This window comes from Clarias gariepinus, chromosome 14, assembly GCF_024256425.1.
Source record: "Clarias gariepinus isolate MV-2021 ecotype Netherlands chromosome 14, CGAR_prim_01v2, whole genome shotgun sequence".
NCBI lineage: Eukaryota > Metazoa > Chordata > Actinopteri > Siluriformes > Clariidae > Clarias > Clarias gariepinus.
This window is the reverse complement of record NC_071113.1, coordinates 4,597,501-4,617,187: the sequence shown is the minus strand read 5'-3', so window position 1 is coordinate 4,617,187 and position 19,687 is coordinate 4,597,501. Positions and strand designations below refer to the sequence as shown.

At 38.6% G+C, this 19,687-nt stretch overlaps 3 protein-coding genes across 4 annotated transcripts in view; 2 read left to right on the top strand and 1 right to left on the bottom strand.

Moving 5' to 3' along the window:
* Positions 1-12,209, top strand: part of pemt (phosphatidylethanolamine N-methyltransferase) — a 36,080-nt gene extending 23,871 nt beyond the window's left edge. The window contains exons 5-8 of one of the 2 annotated variants that reach the window (XM_053511141.1): positions 785-896; positions 8,585-8,684; positions 9,682-9,756; positions 11,752-12,209. In XM_053511141.1, the coding sequence (XP_053367116.1) occupies positions 785-896; positions 8,585-8,684; positions 9,682-9,756; positions 11,752-11,886 (422 nt within the window). In that variant the 3' untranslated portion in view covers positions 11,887-12,209. The remainder of the gene's footprint in view (positions 1-784; positions 897-8,584; positions 8,685-9,681; positions 9,757-11,751) is intronic. The other variant, XM_053511142.1, reaches the window with a different exon arrangement.
* A 3,005-nt stretch (positions 12,210-15,214) lies between these two features.
* rasd1 (RAS, dexamethasone-induced 1) lies at positions 15,215-18,020 on the top strand. The gene is made up of 3 exons (XM_053511143.1): positions 15,215-15,674; positions 16,585-17,040; positions 17,127-18,020. The coding sequence occupies exons 2-3, from the start codon at positions 16,770-16,772 to the stop codon at positions 17,645-17,647; spliced, it is 792 nt and encodes a 263-aa protein (XP_053367118.1). The 5' UTR covers positions 15,215-15,674; positions 16,585-16,769; the 3' UTR covers positions 17,648-18,020.
* Positions 18,021-19,105: 1,085 nt separating this feature from the next.
* med9 (mediator complex subunit 9) overlaps positions 19,106-19,687 on the bottom strand; it is a 4,429-nt gene continuing 3,847 nt past the window's right edge. Inside the window, exon 2 of the mRNA XM_053512019.1 lies at positions 19,106-19,473. Within this exon, the coding sequence (XP_053367994.1) occupies positions 19,254-19,473 (220 nt within the window). The 3' untranslated portion in view covers positions 19,106-19,253. The remainder of the gene's footprint in view (positions 19,474-19,687) is intronic.

Sequence of the window (19,687 nt, the reverse complement as noted above, 5' to 3'; positions counted from 1 at the left end):
ACTCATGTGGATTTCACATTTGAAGTTAATTATGACATTAATATTCTCGTCTCTAGTGAGAGATACTGTATTTCTATTTCTGTTCAGGCTGCACTGGTGTGTTTGCACACTAACTGTTCAGCACTAACCTCATTTTCGTAGAAATTAGGGTAAAGTTGTTTGTTTGCTTTGTGAAAGGAGCTACTTTCCCAGTGATAACAAGTCACAAGTTAAAATTATATAATTTCTTTTTATGTAAGCAAAGCTTGTGAAATGATAATCCATGATTCCATCTAGAAAGTGATGAATAAAAGTATTGTTGGAAAGTGACGCTCAAACAGTGGCATGTTTTTAACTTTTCTGCTAGACTGTGCTGGGTAGTAGATCAGTGGCCGTGATGCCTGTGCACATACAGTATTTATGTGTAGTAGAAGTGTTCCATATACAGTGATGCAAGGTCTGGTTATGTAGCAGCTATAAAAGACTGTTACATTGCTGTGATCTGCCCTAAAAGCAGGTACGTCAACTGGATCCAAGATAACGAGGTAATCAAAGATAGCAGATTCTCTGTGGTGTGTGTCATTGTCAAGGACCATCCTCTGTTTTGATACGTTAACTCGGTATTCAAAGGACTCAACTGATTGGTTGAAGAACATCTCAGTAAAGTCAGTGTTCTGAATGTCAACATTAGTGGTTTAAAGGTTGATGGAGTGTGTGCACGCTAAAAAGAAATGGAGCAGGAGTTTGTTTTCTGTGAGAGACTGAATAATTGTTCTCATTTCTTTTTTTGTTGTTTTTTTGCCAGGAGATTACTTTGGTATCCTGATGGAGGAGAAAGTGACCGGCTTCCCCTTTAACCTCATGGAGAACCCAATGTACTGGGGAAGTACGGCCAACTACCTAGGCCTGGCCTTAATGTGAGTTCTGTCAGATTGTGTGTGTGGTGTGGTGTGGTGTGTATTTCTGGGTAAAATGTTTGTTTGTTATCCTGAATTATTGGTCCCTTGCTTCTGGCTACATCGTCCTTCAAAATCACATTTTTACACACACCTCAGTTTGAGTGAAGCTACAGTATACAAATTTAATAAAATGTTGTATTGAGGGTAGCAAATTAAAATAAATTAAAGTGCTACCTTGGCATACGAATTTAATCTGTTCCGAGTGCTTAAGGTGAAATTTCGTATTGTGAAACGCATTGGTCCATAGGAAATAATGTAAATGCAGATAATACGTTCTAGCCACCCAAAAATATAGTATCAAAATTACTAATTTCTACCACTATCATTATATGTTTGCATATAAAAACAATGAAAACATTTAGAAAAGACATGTAAATGAAGTAAAATATGAAATAAATAGACATTAATTCTCTAACCTTAATTTATGATTCCTCTTGGCACCAGCCGCTTTATAAAACTGAAAGCGGCTCTCTTTTCTTCTTGCTACTGTCCATGATAACATTCTTGGGACCCATGGTGGCGTGTCTTCACTAAATCTTGCACAAAATTGAAAAAAAAATTTTAAACGCTTGGCTTTCCACTGACGCAAATAAGTTTTGAACGGGTAAGTTTCGTACGCGTGCCTCAGCCAGTATTCGGTTCGGCTCGGTCGCTTGTACGCTAAAAAACCCCTCAAAATTTCAGTTCTTAAGGAGCGTATTTTTAACGCGGGGCGTTCGTCTGCCAAGGTTTCACTGTATTTGGATGGAATTGATGATGCGTTTTAAACATATACAAATAAAGATATGAATTAGAGATGCACCTTTTTTTTTTTGCTTATTTTGCTGAACCTGAAAGTTGCAATACTGAGCTACAAAGTAAACACACAATTCCACCATATTTCTTGAACAGACTGGCCCCAAATTCACAGCAGTGTTATGCTTCTATGTATAAAGTTGCTGATCCACCCAGACTGGCTGCTGTGCCCGGGGAAAAAATTCTTGCTTTGGTCTAAAAAAAAAAATCTGTTTCATTTAAAAAATACGAACATGAATGTTTTTACATTGCTTGTGTTTCATCACATGAAAAACAAAAACAAAAAAATCATACGTTATAATAAAGTGTTCCTTCGTGGGACCCAATTTTGGTAGGGTTCCTGTTTAATATGAAGAAAGGTGGGGGAAAAAAGGAAGGAAGTAAATGATAAAAGAGGAAAGTAGGGATGAAGAAAGGAAAGGAATGAGGAAGGAAGGGACAAGAAGAAAGTAAGTAAAGACAAAAAAAAGAAGGATAAAGAAATTAAGGATGGATGGAAAAAATGAAGAAAGGAGGGGAGAAATGGAGGAATGAAAGAACTTGAAGTAGGGAAAGTTGGTCAGAAAAGAACAAAACAAGGAAAGAAAAAAATGAGGAAGGAAGAACTGAAGGAAATTCAGAATATTTAGAATTTCTTACTGTTTTTGCAAATCAACCTTAAAAGAATGTTACAAAAAAAATTTGCTTCATGACAAAAATGTCTGCATCAATCACTGCAAAGACCTAGTGTTGGATAAAGTCACCGTGTAATGATCACAAGCTCCTGGTATTGTGTATCAGTAAAATATTTCTTAAAGGACCTGATTTTGACCAGCAGAAATCATTTTTATCTTTTCAGGGTTGAAACTCAATATAATGTTTTTTTTATGCTACCGTAGGACAAGAAACTAGTCGCGTCTCTATATCTCAAGGCTCTGAAAGGTACCTCATGAGGGATTGTGCTAATCAGATTCAGTTTTTCCTGACTGTGCAGATGCACTGTATCATCAGAACATCTGTGTGGCACACCAGCCAGCTGTGCTCAAGGCAGTTTACACACCAGTTGCAGTTTAGTTTATTCTGAATGCAGAGCAGATGAGGATTATAGCAAACCCTTTCGTACATCAGGCAGAATACTGATTTCTGCCAGAATAATAAACACTTCTAGAACCACTAATGCAGGGGGGGGAAACAGATTTAATGATCATGTTGCCTTATTACAATTTTAAGGGTTTTGTGATATTAATTGGGTTATTAAAGCACAAAGCGAATCGAGATATAACACTATGGGTGTGAAAATGAAAGGATGCAAGCAGTGCTGTTTCAGATGCACCTTCCGCTCCAGTGGAATTAGGATGCAGATAATGTTTGTTTCATCACTCTCAACTTTCTGCCTTAGTGGATGTGTAAAACCTATCACGTACTTACGTGCGGTTACGATGGCAACAATGGCAAAGCGTTTATGAGCGACTGCCTGGCTTGGTTGCTAGGCAGCAGTTGCTGGAGCGACTGGCCCATGGCCTCCCTAACCCTGCTCTTGTGGCCTCTTCCTCTTCTATTCTCTTCATCTTTTAGTCCTATTGCAGTGTTTTTATCCAGCTTTAATACAAATCCATGCGTCAGAGAACCCCAAGAACAAGTTTTTAGAAGCTTACAGCTAGACACATATAAAGGATAAGTTCTTACGTCACCAACTACTTTATTAGAATCACGTCACTTCCCTAAACACATTAGATGTTAGAGCGTGGTGGTATTCTGATCCTGCCCTGGCCGTTTGCTGAGTTTTCGGCTTGTGCTCCAGCTCTTTTGAGTCACACAGTTGTCAGAGAATCACTGGCTGTGTGTATGTGTGTGTGTGTGTTTACTGGAACTGAGTATAATGGCCAGTCTGGGTGTTTGTGGCTGTGTATGAGATCAGCTGACATTCTTTCTGCAGTACTGACGGCTCACTGACTATGATTTCACTTTCATCCAATTAACCTACATCTTTTCATTTTTCTCAAAGGACAAGATGAGCAATATTTTGTCAGATAACACATAAGTCTTCACATGAGAGGATGTCTTATTCAGACAGAAAAATTAGGACATCAAGACAGAAATGTGGGACACATGATTTTACCCTAAGTTTTAGGCGCTAGATGACTAATGTTTGCAATTTTCAATGAGTGTTCTGTCTGACACTTTATTGTAGTTCTGTTGAAGCTTTTTAGGTTGAAACCCTTTTTTTGTCTTTTGAAAAGTGCAAAACATCCGCACAGATCATTCCAGCTTAATGTGTTGATTGTCTCATCTGCCATGTTTTAGGGCTCGCTCTATAATGTTTCTCTCTAAGTTCTGCATCTGTGTATTCTGTAAAGGTCTTGCATTTAAATGATTAAGAAAAATTCTAATGATTTGATTGTGCTGTCTCATTTTAAAGGTACTTTCCTTCAGTGGGGTTTCTAAGACAACTAGATTGAACAATTATCTCAGAGTGGTTTGTATGTAATTTACAAAATAAAACTTGTATTTAAAATGAGATTTTCTGTGCAGCAGGAACGTGAACAGTAGTGTGCAGTCAGTGTGCTGGTAATCATAGCAAACAAGAATAAGAAAGTTTGACATTTTTTACAACATGATTGAATTGAAACTTCTCAAATGTTCAATGTTTTATATGCTTTTCATGTTTTTTTTGCTTCAACCACAAAGTTAAAGAAAAAAAATGTAAAACTGGTTCCTCAATGATCCACCAGTTGTTCTAGTGCTACCACAATGGAGTAAAATTTACCCAGAGAAGTTCATTCGTGTTCAACTAGACTTTTGGATGAAGGCAAAGTCATCCTTGAAGAGTCTACTCCCATTAAGAAAGACGTGTTAATATAGAGGTGATCAGACGGCCAGCATTTGCTCTACATTTAAAACATTTGGGTTTGAGATCAAATGATGAATAAAGATCTTCATAGAGTGATTGTTTTAACAATTAAAAGCTCTCAGTGTCTACAGTATCTTTGGTCTGAACACGGTTCCACCTGTGAAAACAGCTGACAGTGGTGGTAAAAAGGCGAAACGAACAGAGAGCTGTCTATGCGAGAAAAAAAATAAAACCATTTTAAATCAGAGAGGAGAAAGAAATATCCATTGCACACGCATTGGACATACAGTAGCCAATACAACAGTGTGGATTTTTCTGGAAAAAACCCAAAGCAGTTAATGACCAACTGGGGTCATTGGGAGCTTAGTTTAGTTAAGGCTCTGGGTTACTGATAGGGGTTCAAGCCCCAGCTCCATCAAGATGCCACAAGTCTTTTTTTTTCACTTATCTTAAAATGAATTAAAATCCTCATACCTCTGGTGCATCCTACTCCTGTCAATTGTCCATGAGATGCTTCTACAACTTGATTGAAATGCATCTCTTCCTAACTGAATTGAACATACTTGGGGAAGGCACACACCTGTCTATTTAACGTTTTACCAAAAATAATATATATCAGAGTGAAAACAAAGAAACGAGATCAACACAGATCTGGGGAAGGGTACAAGAAAATCTCTGCAGTGAAAATGCTCAACTGCATTGTAGCTCAAATAGAAGTGATTTAGAGCAACCAACAGTCTTCCCAGATCTGGCTGTCCAGTCAAGTTGAAAAACTGAGGACAAGGGGCCTTGGTCAGACATGTAATCAAGAACCTATGGTCACTATAAATTAGATCCTGAGTTCTCTTGTGGAGGTGGGAGACCCTTACAGAGGCACAACCAACACCACAGCACTCTACCAGTCAGGGGTCTATGGTATGAATTATGGTGTATGGTATTGTACAGTGGCCAGCCAGGAGACATTCCCCACTAGAGCAAGGGTTTACATTTCAACAAGAAAATAACCCCAAGCATACCGCTTAAACAACACAGTGGTGACTTCAGAACAGCTCTGTGAAAGTCCTGGAGCGTCCCAGCTCAAGTGCGGACCTGAACCCAATAGAGTATCTCTGGAGAGACATGAAAATGCTTGTGCACCATCCAACCTGGCTGACCTTAAAAGATTGTGGCAAGAGGAATGGAAGATACTTCCAAACAAAGAATGTGTCAAGCCTGTACAGTAGTATCATTCACAAGCATTTTATTTATTACTATCATTATTATTATTTTTATTTTATTTTATCCTATGGACTTCTGTCTTGTGGTTTGTTTTAGTGAGCGATGAATATTAAGATAAAGTGTCTGCAGATTTATACTTCTATACTTGTACAGATATTTGGTCAGCGGAAGTTGTTTTAAATGTGCTTTATAAATAAATTTGATTGATTGAAGCAGACTTTAGAGACTGTGACTGCTCTCAAAGGTGCTTTTACCAAGTACTAAGTGATGGGTCTGAATACTTACATAAATGAAATATTTCAGTCCTTATTTTTTGTTAATTAACAAAACACTTAAAACATTAGTTTTTTACTTTGACGTTTTGAAGTATTGTGTGTTTCGTAATCACACACAAAAAAAAGATTTCTGATTTTAAGAAACAGAATGTGTAAAACTAGAAAGGGTCTGTAAACTTTCCATCAGCACTGTATGCCTTGACTTCAGCAGGAACCTTAGTGGGGTTCTGGACAACCAGTTACTGTTCTTTGTTTATTATTTTACACTGGCCCAATTATAAAGATTTCTTCTTCGTAAAATAAGAAGATCCAACCCTTGCTCTTGAAATTGTCTGCATAGGTACAGTAAATAATAGTAATACTAAATTATTTTCAAACAAGTACAGCCTACAAACTACAGGAAATGGGTCGGAAATGTAGTGTTTTGGGTGAGATACTGAGGCAGTGAACACTGAAGTGTTGATAATGGCAATCTTTGGCGTCCAGGGGATTCAGCATGAGGTATGATGACTGAAAATTGTTCAACCACATTAACAGTATGCAGCTACAGGTCCATGGGTCAGTTAGATAGCAGAGTAGGTGGAATCCTCTGAGTAGATTACTCTAATTCTAAGAAAGAATACAACCGGGCATAGAAGGAAACTTGATTTCAGATTACCATGATCCTGCTTAGAGCCTAGTGTATGGCAAACAAAAAATACAAAACATGCGAAAGCTGTGTCTGGTCCCAAGCTCATGGTTGGCTAGAAAATGAAAGATGCAGAGACGAAATAAGCTTGGAGGAGACCTCGATCCAGATAGAAGGAATAATAAAATCCCTTCTACCGAGAGATCAAGGGCCAATAATGTTCTTTTGGACTCCTGGTATCGCCTGGACTTCTGTTCTCCTGCTAGTCTGTTATTAATAATAGTTATTCTGTGAATTACGAGGGTTAGAGTAAATTATATTTTACTATTATATATTGAGATTCAGTTGTTTGTGTCATTCAACAAATGGATTTGTTACAGAATTTCTTACTTGATCTAAATATAAATTTTTGGTACTAGAGGAAATTATCATTCTCTTGTATATCTATATTTTTCTGTTTGATTTATTGTGTCCTAGCTTTCATTGGGACTTTTATTTCTATTACCTGCTGCAGGTCAGTGAGGCCATCCTCATTACCCAGGTTAACCTGCTTCATCAGTGTAACTCGAGACACCATGAATTTTAAAGTCTGTTCATTTCAGGCTTCCAGAAACTGTATTTAATTGCCAAGCAATGGTTTTACCAAACCGCTAGATAGTGGGGCGATAACGCATCGGACACTTATGACATGAATAAAAAAAAATTCTTGGACAAGTGAAAAGCATAAGGGTTATGCGTTCTGAGATGACCTTATTTGCAGCATCTTCTATACATATAATAAAACTGTCCAGTTGGCGTGTTTGTTCAAAATAATTTTGGGTGGACATAAGATGAATAATAGAACACAAACTACTGAACAAATTTTAATTTGATTAATTTTCACAAGATTTTTCACAGGTGCATTTGGCCGAGCTTAAGGTAACATACAGGGTTTGTTTTATCTCAGTCGGCCCACGGGAAGAGAAGATATGGTACTTTGAAATGTAAATAGATAACTTCCTTATATCATAAAAAAAAAAATATTGGAAAAAAATCATTAGTTCATCTCAAAATTCAACAGATGACGGTGTACATTTTTTAATCCATGCTTATGAGTGAGCAATTCTAAAATCTACTTAATAAACGCCATCTCACACCTTCGTCCCGCTTACTTCATGGTAACGCGTACAAATTTTTTATTCCACGTGAACAAAGTTGTGGGCACATCTAGTATAGTATAAAACAGCTCATATGCCAGTATATTTTGACATATTTTTCAGTGCAGGGTGGCACGTTGGCATAGCGTTGGCATTAGGTTAGCATAGCATAGCGTTAGGTTAGCACTGTGGCCCCACGGATGGTTCAGGTCCTGCCTAGGGTCTGTGTTGGGTCTGTCTCATGCTCTCACCGTGCATGGTGGATTTCCACCCACAGTCCAGTAATATGTAGCGTAGGTTAAGAGTGTGTGTGTCCTTGTGTGTGTCCTGCAATGACGCACTCCAGACTTACCATGACCCTGTACAGGATAAGCGGTATAGAGTGCGTAGTATGAGTTTGAGACGTTTGAAGTTGCTTAGAGATGTTTTTTTTTTTTTTTTTTTTTTTTTATTAAACATTTAAGCCTTTTTACTAGAAATGTTCATCTCTATCAGTGCTCTGGTTAAGATGTAGGTCTAATGCTACAGAATTGTGGTTTTCTACGTGGGATTGATGGCTGTCCTTTAAAGGAAGCGAGTGACAGCTTGAGAAAACCACATGATCATCTGCTGCTCAGCTCTACACATGCTGTTTTTCTGTTTACAACACTGAGTCACCATTCTGCTGCCCTAATATTTCAGCGCATAATGGTTTATGGTCAAGACTTTGAGCTTTGCAGTGGTTACACTGCTCTTGAGGTCAGGACAAATTCTTCTTTCTCTAGACTGATGGCCCAAAAGAGAAACCTGCCAGGAAGTGATGAACATTTATGTGGGCTTGAATCTATGTACGACTTCAGACTGAGCTTCCTGAATGTTACTCAGGTAATGACAATTTTTAAACACGGCTCATTAATGATGGATGGAGATGGATGTACTGTATCTCAGGTAAAAGAGTACTGTGCTAAAGGTACTGTCAGGTCAGAGAGGCTGAGACGGCTGCAGATGGAGTTTAATTAAAAGTTGGGCTGTCCATATTATCGCGTGAATGCATGTGATTAATCTAGAAATTTAAAATGCATTAATATTTTTTTCAACACAGATTAATCATATGACCAAGTTTGACTCTAATGGCTTGAGTGGCTGTAAGTGATAACAGAATGTCATATTAACATGGATAATAATATGACTGAGGAAACATCACCATGTGTGCTGAAAAACTGTTCAATAAAGTTTCATTATTAAAAGCTTTTGAATAAGCCGTATGCTCGAGCTGCCTTAGGGGGCACTATGTTTACAAGAACACATAAGATGTGGGAGTGGTGGCTCAGGTGGCTAAGGCTTTAGGTTGTGGATCTGAGGATCTGAGTTTAAGCCACGATGACGGTGAGTTGCCAGACTTCGTACTACCCAGCCACAGCATGCAGTTCCGGTCCCATTCGAGGGATTTTAATTTAACTTTTGTTAAATGTTAATGGTTTAGATCTTTTAACCAGTTTGTCATGAATTTCTTTGTGTGTAGTGTGTTGTGGGAATTGGAGTTTGAGTTTGAGTTGAACTACATCGGGTTCATTGTGAGTTCCAGACTTTAGGCTGTCGTTGACTGCAATGCTTTTACACCTAAGTGTCACAAACAACCTTTATATGTTAGTTTATCCAGTTGTTTTTGATCCTGTGAAAATGGAGGCTGTAATTCCTAAATGGTTAAAACAATATTTTTGTTAAACACATCATTAGTCTTTGTCTACACTTTATCACATTGTTATTGCTTCATTTCAAATCCATTGTGGTGGTGACAGGCAAAATTCTAAAAAGAAAATTGTGTCACACCTGACTGACTTTACTGTGTGTGTGTGTGTGTGTGTGTGTGTGTGTGTGTTAGGAATGCCAGTCCTGTAGGAGTTCTTCTCACTGCAGTGGTGGCATTGTGCTACAGAGTGGCTATTGCATACGAGGGGTAAGATGTAACATGTTCTACAGTATAATTTCTTTTAATATTTTATTTTTATATTTATTAAATTAAAACCCTTTTCTCACATTTAAAGTTGTAAAATGTAATCTGTAATGCAGGTAACACGTCTCACATTTATAAAGCTTAGTGGAGAAATAAGAAAAAAAAAATCAGAGATAATATTTATTCCGGTTTTCTCATGGACATAGGGACAGGGGGACTGGGGACAGGCGACACTAATGGATATAAAAAATGACAAAAACAGCAAAAGAAGTTGATCTGTCTGGCCTCAGCATGTGGCCACAATAATGATGAATAACATGATCAGAGCAGTCAACAACTTAAATTTCTCTCTGTCTCTCTCTGTCTTTCTCTGTCTCTGTCTCCTTCTCACTGAGTCATCGTTTAGTCACATTTCTGTGCCGAAAGCACATGGTTTCAAAAGATACACAAAAACGTGTCAAATCTACTGATGCCAGTTCACAAAATGATGCAAAACAGTATTCTTTAATAGCTGAATTTTATGATGCCTTATGTCAAATTAATTTAATTTAAACATTTAAATGTTTTTAATTAATGGAATATTTTTCCAGGTCTGTTAGAGGAAAGAATTTGCAGAATTATTCAATGTTAAGGGGAAAATTATGAAATCAACAACAACAAACAACCAAATTTACTTTGTTTATTCCTTTGGATTTTATGACAGTCTGAGTTTTTTTGGTGCATGGACCACATTAAGGAAACACAATGTTCTCCATCGAGCTGGTTGTAACTTTATTAAATAATATTTTAACCGACCAGCTTTGCATACCATAAATTGGTAATCAGGTTGAAGTCCGGACTGTTTGCTGGCCGTGTTATTGAGTTGATCTGCCTTTCCTGTAGAAAAACCTTAACACTGTTCTGGATGTTGCTCTCTATTAATTAAATGATCTCTATTAATTAAATGAACAAAATTACAATGTGCATTGACAGTTATGGTAATGATATCTCTCCTGCGTGTTTACCTGACATGCAACCCCATATCATAAGTGGGAGAATTAAATTTTTTTTGGGGGGGCTGTCATCTTTGCATGTTTCAGTACATCAGCACTAGACAAAATCTCCAGCATCCCCTCCTCAGATACTGCAAATTCCTGGTTCATTTCTAACATCCAATCATCTGCACTTCATACTTGCTTCTCTTTAGCCTGCTGTCACATTGGTTCCTTCTGTTTGTCAATGCTGGCTACATTTGGATTATTTATATGTACACTCCCTTTTTAATACTGCTTATTCCACACCAGTGTATATAGACAGTATTTTGGTTTGTGTTTCATAGTCCCATATTACAGTGTAGTGTAGAACCTTGTATATATCTATATCAGCAAATAAGTACCATGGTACTATCAAATATACCATTATACATCTTTTCTTAGCCAAGTCCAACAGCTCATTGTGGCTTCTAATCACAGTCTTTTAACTGTAGAGTGATTCTCATATGTAGACTTTTGTTTTAGAAATGCAAACTACAAGGTGACCTCCTTTTTTTCCCCTCAACATTCAGGAATTTCTATTTTACTGAACTTGATCTGGAAGAAATATACCATTGAATAAAATAACTAACTTTAATATTTATATTTTTTATTATTTATTTTTTATTTATTTAATTTTTTTTTGCTAAAAAACTAAATGCTCTAAAGGATTTTGCTTCTAGCTTGGCAGCACTGTGCTTCTCTCTGTCCTGTTTCCAGGATCTCATTTGCATAATTATCATTTTATGTGACAATACTTTTAGTCATTAATAATCACTTACAATTTTAATTTAATACCGTTCTTGTAAAGTGTGAATATGTATCTGAGAATGTTTAACTTCTGTGATCAGTTGTTAATTCATGCTTGTGTGCTGTGTTTGCTGTGTTTGAGTCGGTCCGTGCCAGGAGCAGGTTGGTACAGTACAGTGGTGCTTGAGATTTATGACCTCCGCATTCCCTGCCTGTGTTTATTCTGTCGAATTTGCAGACCGTTCACGGAGAAAATCTATCTGCAAAAGAGCCCTTCCTGCAAACACAAATAGTTCTTGAGTGTGTTTGCCTGAGGATCCGCAGCCGAGGCAGAGACCTTCCAGACTCCACCCTGAACATGTACTGCTCGTGAAAAAGCTGCATTGAGGACGAACCATTGCTTAATGTCACCATTTTTTTTTATCTCTAGGATTAAAGCAACAAAAGCAAACCTTCATTAGCCTTCTCTAGGTCAATTTCTTGTTCTATCTGAGGGCAAACAGAAACCATAATGTGAAAACTGTTTCAATTATGTTTATTGCAAATGGTTATTATTCAGCTGTTTTATATCTCTTAAGATTTAATTTTATTTAGGATAATCAGATAAAGGCAGAAAAAACTGAGCCAAACAAATACTGTATTTGCTTGTAAATCAGTCAGTGGTTCGAACAAATAAAAACTCAGTCTGACCCAAAATGAGCCGTTGTAGATCATTGCTGTACTTTGTCTTGAAACATATTGCTATAGTACAACAAACTAAAGCGTGCTGTGTACAGTGATGTTTTTGGAAGACACTTACATACTTGGTTAGTGAAGTGTATGTGGATTTCCCATCACCAGTGCGTGATGTCCCTGCAGTTGTGATTTCTTCCACTTCAGCCTGTTGTCTCTGAATGTTGATGTAGACGTGTTCATTCAAATGAGCCGATTTAAACACCAGTCCTTGTTTCTAATGAGAAATAATGATATTTGTGGAAATCAAGCTTTGTCTTTACATGATGTTTTACTGCATATTTCCCAACAAGAGGTAAGTGTCACAGATCCTGGACAGACATTTCCCATATGCCATCTATGGAAAGTCAACAAATCAGATTTTTCCAGTGCACAGCAAGTGCTTGATCATGGCTGAGCGCACAAACCTGCTCGTTTTATGGCCGGCTGCTTTGTACATTGCAAACTTGTTCATAATGATCACATTATCCTCCATCGAGCATCTCTGTTTGGGACTCGTTCTGCATCAGGAAAAAAATGAATAAAACTTCATATATTCATGTGACTAAAACTCAGTTTGGTGTCATTACAATGTACAAAATAGCAGGATTGTTTTTCACTGTAAGTGAAAAAACATCTTTAAATGTTTGTGAAGGAAAGAGGAGAAATACAACACTATGAAAAAGTCAGACAAAAAGAAAAAGTACGTAAAACAGCTCAGAATAAGTTAATTTTAGTTTGCAAGCTAACCATATGCGAGTCGTCTTTGTATTTTGTATTCAAATGCCATGCTTGTAAACCTAAGGTTAGCAAATAAGAGTAGCCTTTTTTATGGCAAACGTTGAATAAAGTACATTTTTCACAACATTTAATTTGCCCATGAGTACAGTAGACGTTCTCTTAAATTAATTGTGAATACACCAACAGTTTTACTCACTTTCCATTTTGTATTCCCCAGATTTAAACCTAAACAATGCTTTGTAATCCCGTGTCAGTAATGTTTATAGCTATCCATCCTGAAATGTTTCCCAAGTCAGAGCTGATATGTGAAACTTGTAAAATTGTAAATTATGTTGTTTTACAGCAGATAAGCAAGGCAACAAGAAAATTTAATTGCAATTCAGTAATTGCAATCACATCTGCATAGTCGCCCTTAAACTCAAAAGTAAGAATGTGGAAAAAATATCAACATAAAAGTAAAAGGCTCAGTGCTAAATGTTTGAGAAAGTGAATTAATGTGAATGCAGCATGATTGTTTGCTTGATTCTCTGCCTATTCTCAGGCTGCAGCGTTTTGCACAGTGTCTTACAACAGTCTCTTGTGTGATGATAGATTTAGTTGCTAGGGAACTTTAGTGCAGTGAATATTTGACAGTAAATTGATGCACAGGCTTGTTCGTTAGGACTACACATTTACATTTTTAGGACTGACCGGAGAACACAATTTTTGCTCATTACACTCATCCTGCTTTACTTTATTCTGCATAGATGTTTAATAGATTAGTAAATACATCAATGCATTATTACAGTGGCAATCATTAATAAATCATCAATTTTGTAATGCAGTTTCTTTTTTTGTAGCAAGCTCTAATTTCTGTACGTTTAAATTTCCAATTAGTTTTTGCAACTGAACAGTGAATATTGTATATTTTACATTTACCCTCCTTTATAGAAGACAGAGGATCTTTGTCTCAGCCTCACTGCTCTTAAGCGCGCACGCACACACACACACACACACACACACTTTCTCCTCATTTGGTAACCAGGTCCTTTTACGTCTGACTTGCTGGGCTGTCGTCACTGAGCCTGTAGTCTCTCTCATTCTCTCCTCTACCCATCATACATCATTCACATCATTTACCTGCTTCATGTATTGAGTGATGGGAGAAATGGGTCCTACACTCACACGTTTTAAGAAACAGCTTAATTTAATCTGTTAAATGATGATACATGAAATGTATCGTCATGTATTCAAGTCAGTCTTGGATGCAGGTCGAGTAGAGGTTCTAGATCAGTTAAGGATTGTGAGGCTTTGTTGCTCATACTGTTCTTTATATGTTTATATGGAGGTAAACTGGAGTAATCATGTAGTTGTGGAGTTTTCTTTATAAGATTAGTTTATGGGATCTTTTTTCCTTTTTCACTTCCCTGCTCTTCTCAATATTTGCCACCAAACAGTGGGTCCCTTGCATGCTTGGACCTGGGCCTTTAGCCCCGCCTGCCACATGCATTAAATTGGCCGTACTGATTATGGTCTTAGTTTTGGTTATTACACAGTGCATAAGCTCTTGATGGTGTGCATTGTAGTGTAAATGAATTGAAGTATTTATGTTTTTATATAGGAGGAAACAATCTGAATAAAGATCTGATATAGAAGCAATTTATTTGGTTTTTACAGCACTGGGTAACAATCATCTGTCTAAGTATCTTTTAGTAGTCAACTACATATCAACTATATCAACATGACCTCAGCAACACCTCATATCTGAATCACCCTAAGCCTATTTGTTTATGTATGTCAGTCTCATTTAAAGCAATTTAGACCTGGAACGAAACATCCATTCAGTTTGGAGCCACTGATCTAACATAATCAACTGTACCCTATGTTCCTGTGTGCTTTTTATTTTATTTTAAGTTTATTGAGTATTGAGTTATGTTACTTATTATGCGGTGCAGTACGCTGATAAGGTAGTTATTTATTTATTAATGTATTTTAATTGAGAATCGGGCATTATTGCAATAGTATATTGTTATAATGTACTACATCTTATAATTTTGTTTATATCTTTGCGTTAGTGGCACTTGATTTGGTACAGTAGTTGCGTTCCCTTTTGTTGAGGAACTTGTAACTAACAAGTTTTCTTCTATTTTAATTAATTAATTTATTTTGTTATCTGCCCTAGTTTTACTGGGACAGATTTGAGTGTAACTCAGTGTGAGAGGTAACTTGCAACACACACACACACACACACACACACAGAGGGAGAGAGAGAGAGAGAGAGAGAGTGACAGGATTGTGGGGATGTGAGAAGCTAAAAGCATGTTTGTGTACTGTCTTGCTGTTGGTCTGGATTATAAAAGTTTGTTGCAAACTACACTGTAGCCCGCTTATTACCCACAGCCCAGGAAGACACTAAAACACTAATATCAAGAAATCTGGTTTACCATTACCCATGGATTACCATTTAAAGCTTTATGTTCTCTAGTAAAAGGTTTGTCTCTTCATCTTTCAGGTTTTGGTCCAAACGGATATGCTACCAGCATGGGCTTTAGTTCTATTCACTGTTAAAGCTAACATGTGATTTCCATCATTTCTATCCATATTGGAGATGTGACCAAGAATCATCCTACTCCCAGGAGAATTTCAATGAATTTGCAGTGACCCTTTCTTCTAAAGGAACATGAGGACATGCTTTAAAACTAAATAGACACCCCCACAGCTTGCCTTACTGTAAGTATTAGCCAGATGTCCTTATCCAGAGGTTCTGGCCTGCACCACGCATGCATCTGCCCACTGATGAATAATATGTTAAAAGGTTATTCAGCTGTCCATAGTGGTTTTGACATCGTTTTATAACTACAGCTACAGCGTTTACGACACCGAACTCAGGATTCACCTTTAGAATAAAGGGTTTTATGCGCTGCACTGCTAAACAAGTAAGTTGCATGATTGCTCAGGTTCTACCAGACTGAAACTGTTCAATTTTTTCCTGTTTTAGGGATGAATTAAAATTCATTAGCAGAAAGGTGACATGGTGGCGTAGCGGTTAGCACTGTCGCTCCTGCCATGGTCTGAGATTAGATCATGTCTTGGGTCTTGTGTGCGTGGAGTTTGCATGTTCTTCCTGCACATAGTGGGTTTCCTCCGGGTACTCCAATGTCCTTCCACAGTCCAAATCATGCTAAAATTGCCTGTGGTGTGTGAATGTGTGTGCACTGTGAAGGATTGGTACCTCGTCCAAGTGAATAACATTTAATAACTTTTAATAATCTAATTGTAGCAAACAGTTGTCGGTCTGGAATGTTTGAAACAAGATGAGCTCCAAATGCTGGAAAAAAACTGTAAGATGATTTCTGTGAAATAGTTTACTTATTAATGTGTTCATCTGGACCCACTCAGGTGGCTCAGTCTGCCATTGCGACCCCTTGTGGTCAGAAATTGGTCTGTTTTAACTGATTAATTGTATGTTCTTCAATCTCATCAGTGATGTAGATCATCACACTACACACACTTAGTATTCATAGCATTAATAACCAAACTCACATGCTTAAGAATGAAATACAGATATAGTGCGTTTTTATAGAGCTGTAGATGCCAGACCATGTTAAAGCCAAAGCTCGGTACATTTTCTCTTCTCAAGCGAGGAAACAAACCCAACCTGGCAACCCACTGAGGGGAGCTTGCAGCGGACTGGCTCGCGGGAGTGACGCGCGCGAAAGGAGGCGGTCCACGTGCCTTATGTACAGGTATATAAACGACCTCGCTGAGGATCCGAGTCACACCTGAGACTTCAGCACCTGCAGGCAGAGGGACAGCTCTACAGTCATGATTAAGAAAATGTCCCCGTCAGAACCCGAGTTTGACATCCCAGCCAAGAACTGCTACAGGATGGTCATCTTGGGCTCCACTAAAGTCGGCAAGTCCGCCATAGTGTCCCGGTTCCTCAGCGGGAGGTTTGAGGATCAGTACACTCCGACCATCGAGGACTTTCACAGAAAACTTTACAGCATCAGAGGAGATGTTTACCAGCTGGATATTCTGGACACCTCTGGGAATCATCCGTTTCCTGCCATGAGAAGGTTATCCATCCTTACAGGTAAATGTTTGAAAAACTTTTCAGAAGTTAAAAACGAACTAACGATGATGATTATGTTCTCATGATGTTCCTCTTGTGTTGTCCAGGTGATGTGTTCGTCCTGGTGTTTAGTCTGGATAACCGGGAATCCTTTAACGAAGTGCAGCGGCTGAAGCGGCAGATCTACGAGACCAAGTCGTGTCTGAAGAACAAGACTAAGGAGAACATGAACGTGCCTCTGGTGATCTGCGGGAATAAAGGAGACCGCGAGTTCCAGCGCGAGGTAGCGCGTGAGGAGATCGAGCAGCTGGTGGCCGGGGACGAGCAGTGCGCGTACTTTGAGATCTCCGCCAAGCGCAACACCAACGTGGACCTGATGTTCCGCCGGCTCTTCGCCATGGCCAAGCTGCCCAACGAGATGAGCCCGGACCTGCACCGCAAGGTCTCGGCTCAGTACTGCGACATGCTGCACCGCAAGTCCTTCAGGGGCAAAAAGCCGAAGGACTGCGACGCGTACGGTGTGGTTGCGCCTTTTGCGCGCCGCCCGAGCGTGCACAGTGACCTCATGTACATCAAGGAGAAGGCGGTCGGCGGCGCGCACGGCAAGGACAGATGTGTGATCAGCTAAGATCGTGTTACTCCTGAACCGTTAAAAACACTCGGTGTGAAAAATGCACATGTTGCTGAACTGCACCCGGAACGGCGGCGCGCACGAATGGACCCGCGCACTGCTCGAACCGTCCTGCGCGTGTCCGCGCGCTTCATTAAAGCAGTGAGAACCCCGTTACCGGAGGCGGTGACCCGGGGTGTGAGCGGCCGGTAATCCCGGTGAGAAACTCGCAAACTGCAGTGTGGAATAACCTGCTAAGTGTTTACATTTTTTATGTTTTATATAATAATTGAATGTGAACTTCACTTGTTGGAACAAAATGTCCAGTGTTTATTTATTCTTTTTATGAGTGTAACTGTTTTTAAACCACAAATAAAGAAAGTCGAATGAATATCTTGCTTTTAGCTCCACTCATTACTCATCGGCTTTAATCCTCCTGTTTCTCAGTGCACACACACACACACACACACACACACAGGAATAACATACAAGCTAACTACACACACACAGGCTTGGACTGTTGATCGTTTTGTACAAGCAGTTTAAAAATAAAATGAAAAATAATACCTAAAGTAGCCTGTGTCAAGTGTCTGAGTTTTAATACTCAAGGTTTCTATCTGTCGGAGTTTTTTTGCCCTCAGCTTGCTCATCAGGGACAAACTAATCATTCTGATTTATACATATTTTCTCAAAATAATTTCCTTAATTTTTTTTTACAGATTCAGTAAAGCAACTTTGCGACAATGATCATTGTGAAAAGCACTATATAAATAAAACTGGACTGAATTACTCAATCACTCATTAAACATCTACACATCTATCCCAGGAGATTTGGGGCACAAGATTACACCTTGGATGGGGTGCCAAATCAGTGCAGGGCACACACACACATACTAACATGCTGGGGGCAATTTGGGAATGCCAATTAGCCTAATCTGCATGTATTTTGAATGTGGGAGGTAAGAAAAGTACCCAGAGGAATCCCTCCACGCACAGACTTAATATGGGAATTGAACACACTGTGCCACCTGAATTGAATTAATTGATGTGAATCAAGAATTCTTTTTTTCATTGTTTAATGGGCAACATATTCAATCAGCCCATGTCTCATATGTTTTATAAGCTAACTCGCATCACCCACTCCACTGTAACAGCTTAGAGTAGAGCAGAGTCAGCTCTGAAGTCTTCATCCTGCGTGTTGAGGAACACGTAAGTAAAAAGTCAACTGCTTTGTGAAATTTTAAAGATTTTCTTCCTCCAAACAGAATAATGTTTGACATTTGTACAGTTGCTAGTTTTCTATAGTTGGTGAATTGCAGTGCATTGATTTAGTGTACACAGTCTATTAGTCATGCAGAATTCCCATTACAATGCATCTTTAAACTTCAACACTGAGAATAACTCATGACTCAACACCGATATAAACAGACATTGTGTACACACACACACACAACACAGAATAAACACACTGGGTAGTGTGGGTACATGAATTTAATGAGAAAAAGACAAACATGCCAAAATGACTGAAGAGAAAATGTATGCTATCATATGGACCAACAGTTCAGAGCAGGATCCACTTGTGTTTAACGCCAGTCCAGAAGTTCTTTTTGCTCTTTAATCGACATCAGGATGCTTTTGGGATGTCGAACATGCACAAGCCTTTGTATTTGTGTAACAGCTGGTTTTTGGTGCGGACCTGCTCTCTCAGGGTGCGGAGTTTGTGCTGCTGCACCTCAGAGCTCGTGTCGATGCCGGGCATGGCCAGGATCTGCTCGCGTGTGTCTTGGATCCGTGTCTTCAGCTTGTTTAACTCCTGATGGACATCCTGGTTGTCTTTGTCCATGCTGCTGGCACAAATCAGACAGTAGGTTAGGGTTTACCACAAATATCAAAACTGTGATGGTAGAGAAATGAACTGCATACACACCACACACATACTCAGACATACACACATGCACTCAAACATATATAAACACACACACACACTAATATATATATAAACATACACATAACTACAAACAAACACAGACACTAGAGCTACACGATTAATCTGAAAAA